General features: G+C 34.0%; 1 protein-coding gene across 1 annotated transcript; it reads right to left on the bottom strand.

The window, feature by feature from the left end:
* Nucleotides 1-554: 554 nt before the first annotated feature.
* On the bottom strand, nucleotides 555-1,864 carry LOC132141989 (lipoyltransferase 1, mitochondrial-like). The gene has a single exon (XM_059551633.1). It carries the CDS (start codon nucleotides 1,685-1,687, stop codon nucleotides 569-571), a length of 1,119 nt encoding a protein of 372 aa, XP_059407616.1. The 5' UTR covers nucleotides 1,688-1,864; the 3' UTR covers nucleotides 555-568.
* Nucleotides 1,865-6,901: the final 5,037 nt, after the last annotated feature.

Raw genomic sequence — 6,901 nt, 5'->3', positions numbered from 1 at the left:
AAGCGACAAAGCAGCTATTTTAAGCATAGACAGTAAAATAAATTTTAAGCCTATTAAATTATTGGCCATCTATATGAAATACTAGTCTGTGGCTAGTTAATATATGACAAAACCCTAATTTACAAACTTGTCATAATTTTATACACACACATATGTATATATAATTTAAATATTTAATCTAAAGAAAGACAAATGGATGGATAGATTTAATTTGTTTGGGGGGTATTAATATCAATATATTATTATTAACAATCTAATACAAACGTGTATTTATATTTATTTATTCTTATTAAAGTATAAAACAATATCTTAATATTTTTCATATGATTTATTATTAATATAAAATTAATTTATTATTGGTCCATTAATACTTGCATGTAATTATTTAAATTAATTATAAGTGAATTATGTTTGATCAAAATTTCAGTTTCATCATAGAATTAGTGACATTATTTGTGTTTTTCATAGAAATCTCAGTATGTGTGGGTAAAGTGTGACAGTGCAGGAGACCACTTTAACGTTTTTGAAACAAGTTATCACATAATGTGCATTTCTGTTTCATTTTTATTCACATGACTGAAACCACACCAGCACACAATTTATGGATCTTCTCAGCAACATCATCTTTCATTGAATGAGTTCTCATGAACGTCGCCACCAGCACCGCAGCTTCATTCGGACAGTATCTGCTGCCATTCAGAGCTGATGTAAACTCATTCACCATCTCTGAAGGAAGCCAGTCTTCTGGGATTTCCATGGCACACTGTTCTACAGTACCATTTTTGATGACCATATCAAGCTTAATATTCACATCATTCACCACTATAGATGTGCAAACACTGAATTTTGGAGTTTTGCCATAAATCCAATCCCATGTCCGCAGATCCTGTGCCATCTTTTGAATACCAGGCATGAGAGCTTCATGAGTGGGGTCCACTGTGATGACAGGGCCGTCAAAGCCAAATTCATTATTGTACTGGGACACAATAGCATCCATAATAATATTGGAGTCAAGAGTGGGATCCACATCCAAAAGGTTCCTGACAGGGGAAGGGACGCTTGGAGTAGCATTGCTCTTGATAACTTCAGAAGTGTTACTCTTCAGGACCGAGGACAATACTGAACGGTCAACAGAACACAGTAATGTACAGTGATGATAAGCAGAGGTTCTGCCTAATTTTGCAGCAGTGCCTGAAATCTTGTGATTGCCATTTAACAAAATATCAAATCTGTCTGTTGCTGCGACATCTAGATCGGGTCTCAATGCTTTTAATGCACCAGTAACGACTCTGAGATTTCTATGACGGTCGTATTTCTTCTTGGAGGTGAAGAAGGTCATGTTGATGTTTCCAAAATCGTGGTAAACCGTCCCACCTCCACTGCGACGTCTCGCTAGCGGGATCCCCAAGCGTCTTATCAGGGGCAGGTTACACTCCTGCCAGGGGTTCTGATGCCTTCCGATGACCACCACGGGACAGTTTCTCCATAATAACAGCATGCTTCTGTTTTGCAGATCAACGTGATCGTGAATCCAGTCTTCTAAGGCCAGGTTCTCAAATATGCCAGTTGACGTAGATTTTAGGATGATACCAGCTTTTCCCATCTCATCGAAGAAGGTTGACAAAGTGCTTTTTAGACGAGCAGATCCAGAGAGGACGCCTGCCCTGTTCGACAGTCTCAAGATCATCGCTGACTTTTAAACTTTCGGAAAGTCTATAAGCACTATTACACCACGGATTATTAATTTCTGTTTTGTTGTAGCGAAAACGCTTGGACAATGATGGTCATGAAATACCGATCTTCACAGTTTATGCGCTGTCAATTTCACGCGTGCAGCAGCTGAATATTAGCATGAACAAGCGGGTCGGCAGGATCCCATTTCCTGACAAAGCATAATAAAAGTGTTGCACGATGCAAAATTGAGTCGAATTTTAAATATATGCAATGTTAAGTAAAAAAAACATATGTCACGTCGACATAAAACACAAAAGTTATAATGCCTTTGTAATTGATAAGGGTACAAACTTGTAATAGTGGTGCTTTTATTTTGACATATTCTAGAGGCAGGCGTTTGACTTGTTGTTCAAAGTGCTGCTTGTCCAAATACACACACTTGCAGCCTTTTTTGTGCAAAAAATATTCAAAAATTTGTACAAGCATATACAACTCGTAACAAGTACAAAAACAAATAAACATTCATAAGAATATGCAAAGTGAAACAATTCATGCAAGGGGTAAAATTACAACAATTTAAAGTAACAAAAAGCTTCATAGGTCTTTTTTGCTTTTTTGTTCTTAATTTTACCTAATGTAGTACCGTATTGTTTCATTTCTTTTATTAAATGTTCAAAGTTTCGCTTTGCTTCAGATCATTTTTTTTCACATGAATGTGATATTTTCCAGGCAAACATTAAAAGTTGTGTAGAAAGCACATCATACTTTTTGAATCAACATTGTCCTGTACAAAAAAAAAAAAAAAACATTCATACAGATCAATTTATACACGTTCCAAACACTCTAGAAATGAAATTAGAAACATCCAACCAAAAATATTTTGAATAAATACAATACAAAAAAAAATCAGTCAAAGATTCTTTGGCATTGCTACAGAATTCACATAAATTTTCAATATTCAAATTGAAACGTTCAAGCAATTCCTTAACAGGGTAAATTTTGTGTAAAATTTTATAGGATACCTCTCTAATCTTATTATTAATAAAAAACTTATTTGTTATTGACCATACTTTTTTCCAGTTAACATTTTCATATTTAGTAGACCAAAACATTGTTGAACAAATAGTTTATATATATATATATATATATATATATATATATATATATATATATATATATATATATATATAGACCAAAAGTTTGGAAACATTACTATTTTTAATGTTTTTGAAAGAAGTTTCTTCTGCTCATCAAGCCTGCATTTATTTGATCAAAAATACAGAAAAAAAATTATATTGTGATATATTATTACAATTTAAAATAATTGTTCTTAAATTTATTATAATTTAAATTATCATTTATTTCTGTGATGCAAAGCTGAATTTTTAGGATCATTATCACATGATCCTTTAGAAATTATTCTAATATGATGATTCATTATCAAAGTTGGAAACAGTTCTGCTGCTTAATATTTTTTCAGAACACGCGATACTTTTTTAGGATACTTTGATGAATAAAAAGTAAAAAAAAAAAAAAAAGCTATGTTTTTAAAATATTTAGTAATAACAATATACACTACTGGTCAGTAATTTGGGGTCAGTAATTTTTTTTCTTTCTTTTTTTTTAATAAAATCAATACTTTTATTCAGCAAGGATGTGTTAAATTGATAAAAAGGGATAGTAAAAAAAATACATTATTAGAATATATATTATTATAATTTTTTTTTTAATAAATGCAGTTCTTTTTAACCCTTTATTCATCAAATATATTATAAATATTCATAAATATATTAGACAGCAGAACTGTTTCCAACACTCATAATAAATCAGAATATTAGAATGATTTCTAAATGATCATGTGATAGACTGATGTTACATGTGACACTGAAGCCTGGAGTAATGATGCTGAAAATTCAGCTTTGCATCACAGGAATAAATTATTTTTTTTAAAGTATATTCAAATTATGTTTCTAATATATTTGTTACTACATTTATCTATTACAATATTAATATCCCTAAAAAATATTGTATCACTACAAAAACTAGTTTGATGATCAATACTTACAGGAGAGAATCCAGGATTTCACAATAATGATACAACTCTGCCAGGGATTGCATCAAAGATAATAGAGTATTCTCTTGGCCTCACAGGGATCATACATTTATTGAGAAATTCCACAAGTCGTGGCCTAATGATTACAGAGTTTGACTCCTAACCCTAGGGTTGTGGGTTCGAATCGCGGGCCGGCAATACTACGACTGAGGTGTCCTTGAGCAAGGCACCAAACCCCCAACTGCTCCTGGGGCACCACAGCATAAATGACTGCCCACTGCTCCGGATGTGTGTTCCTTGCTGTGTGTGTGCACTTTGGATGGGTTAAATGCAGAGAACGAATTCTGAGCGTGGATCACCATACTTGGCTGTATGTCACATCGCTTTAATTAGAAGCACCAGAAATTTAAGTGTGTCCCATCAGTTAATGAAAAGTACACACTCTTGTGATCTTCTAACTTGAACATTTGGGCCAAATACAAAAAAGATGTCATATAAGTGGCCAAGTAATCAAGTGCTAAGACTGTAAGTGAGGGTATTTGGAGAAGGCAAAACTTGTTGGTCAAATTTGTGTGTCTCATACATAAACTGTATAAAAACAGTCTCATACTGTCTATGGTCTCACTGGCTCATTTTACAGAAAAAAAACACCTGCTCGAGTAGAGTGACATGTGGTTTCTAACTGTTCGGAGGGCTACGGTTATCACATTTAAATTCTATTAAATATGGTTAAAATACTTCTACATTAAAAAAAAAAAAAAAAAAGATTTTGGTGTCTGTCTCAGTGTAAGCAGTCTGTATGTTTAAAGATCACCATTAGGTGGTACTAGATCATATAGTGCATAATGTAGTTTGATGGCTATAATGTGATAACTACAAAACTACAGTCAGCATGAAAGCATCTTGGTAAATTATGTTCATTTTGATCAGTTAACTCTCTAGCTTACACTTTTAAATTAATATCTGGCTTATTCAGATAATTTGATCTTCCTTGAAACACACTCGACTTATTTAAACTCGGTTCATGGCATAGATCAGTTAGTGATATGATATATACATTAAATTTAGTTTTTGCTTTGCTGTACGCTTGCTTAAACGTAGGATGGTTCCTGAATAGCTACTTTGACCTTATTACTTCACACCATATGTTGTAAATATTACAAACGTAAGTTATAATTGTATATTAGTTAATCATATTTCCTTCAATAGAAGACTCAGTACGTCATTGGGTTTGTACAGTCTAAAAAGCTACAAAAAGCCTAATAAAATCTTAAATTTTTACTTATTTTTACAGTTTCTGTGATGACTAAATCATAAAACATATCAACTATGTCATGAATTTATGTCAATAAGCTAAAGAATAAGAATTTTTTTATATAAAACAATGGGGAGGGAATCCGTAAATGTAAATTTTCTGAAATCTGATTGGTCTGGTTGCCATCCCTGATTGGTTGTTGCACTAACTGGGCGGAGTCTACACAGAGCTCTGAGCGGATGTTTCCGGTTATGACCGTTGTTTGACAGATCAGGACAGACCGTCACTGTCAGGTATGGTTATCAACTAAACATCATGTACAATTTTCTGATTATCCGTATTATGTGATGGAGCAGTGTATGTTTACTGTTAGTTTAGAGTGTGTGTGTATCGTCAGTGTTTCGAGGTCGCAGATGGTGCGTTGTGTTGATCCGCGGAGGTCACCGCACAGCATCACCGCCAACGGCCGCTTCACTTTACAGCACTGGATACAGAAAGAAAACATCGGCAGAGTCATGGCCCTCAATAACGGACAGATATGCGATCGGGTTTTAACGCATATTGGTTTAGCTGTCATCTGGGCTTGTTAACTGATACGTTGGAACCACTGATCAGTTTAGACATCATTGTGACGTTCCTTCAGCAACTCATGAGCTATAAAGATCTGTATGATGGACAAGCGGGCACTTTTAATGAATAGGATAAAATTTAGTGTCCCATTACTGAGCCGAGGTACGAATAGCTGTCCATTAATATTAGATAAGTAAGACAAAGTATTCATAAAATGAATGTAGCTAGTTTTAAAGACACCGAATGTCTGTATTAACAGTGGTTTTTGGTCCATGCCACCTTAGACAGATATAAAATCATATACTCTCACATTTTTGTCCTAATATGCTGAACTGATGTTAGATTAGCTAATTTGAATAATAAAAACATAAGTCCAGTTTTTAAGGACAGGACAGACTTTTTTTTTTTTTTTTGTCAGGTCAGCCAACATTTAGTTTAGCCCAAAAACAAAAAATAGGGAAACGGAGTGACTGAACTTTATATGCTGGTTAGGGTGTCATATACAGCCGAACAAATTTTAGATATTTCTTCTCTGGCATTATTTGTGGTCCTGGTGAAGTTTGTACACACACGACAAGATTGTTTCAGTCAGTGGTTTTTGCCCTCCAAAACAACCTTGGCTGAAACTGAAAAATCCTCTCTTTTTTCTCACTGCTTTGGGTGATCATTTTAGGTTGCTGATTTTTTTAGGTTGGCAAAGTTGGGAACTGTTAACCATTTTGAAGGTTAAAGGAATAGTTCATGTGAAAATTAAAATTCTGTCATCATTTACTCCCCCTTCTTCTTTCTTCTGCTGAACATAAAAGAAGGTACTTTGAACAAGGTTGGTAAGTTGAAACCAGAGAGTTGCCAATCCCTGATGACTTCCATTATATCGAGGGAAAAGAATATTATGGATGGCAATGGGGACCAGAAACTGTTTGGTTAGCTGTTAACTGTTGGTCAGAATTTTCATTTTTGGGTTGACCACCTTTCACTGAAAATTTTTTATTTATTTAAAATTTTAAAGAAAAAAGGTAACATTTTAAAGAGTTTCAGGCACTATTTTATACTCATAGAAAGTAGTAGCGGTTGTTTCCATCAAAGTCATGCATGAGTTGTCTCTGTTGTGCAGCAACATCTTGTATGCATAAAATTTTAAATCAAAGATGTTCACATTGTGTTTAAGCATGTCTGAACCGCTGAACATGTCTAATATAGTGAAGGACTTTGCATTGATGCTTTGTTGAATTGTTGAGTGTTGTATTTGTCAGTTGGGGGCTTTAAAATAAAACTGTTTAAGAGCATTGTTAATGGAGGACAATGGCTATTAGAAGGTGCCCATTAGTGAGTAATGAATACTGGCATTT

Source organism: Carassius carassius, chromosome 6 (genome assembly GCF_963082965.1).
Source record: "Carassius carassius chromosome 6, fCarCar2.1, whole genome shotgun sequence".
Lineage (NCBI taxonomy): Eukaryota > Metazoa > Chordata > Actinopteri > Cypriniformes > Cyprinidae > Carassius > Carassius carassius.
This window is presented reverse-complemented; position numbering and strand designations above follow the sequence as displayed.

Bases quoted from the DNA above. Each gene is read 5' to 3' on its own strand.
- LOC132141989 (XM_059551633.1), bottom strand. From the start codon at position 1,687: ATGATCTTGAGACTGTCGAACAGGGCAGGCGTCCTCTCTGGATCTGCT.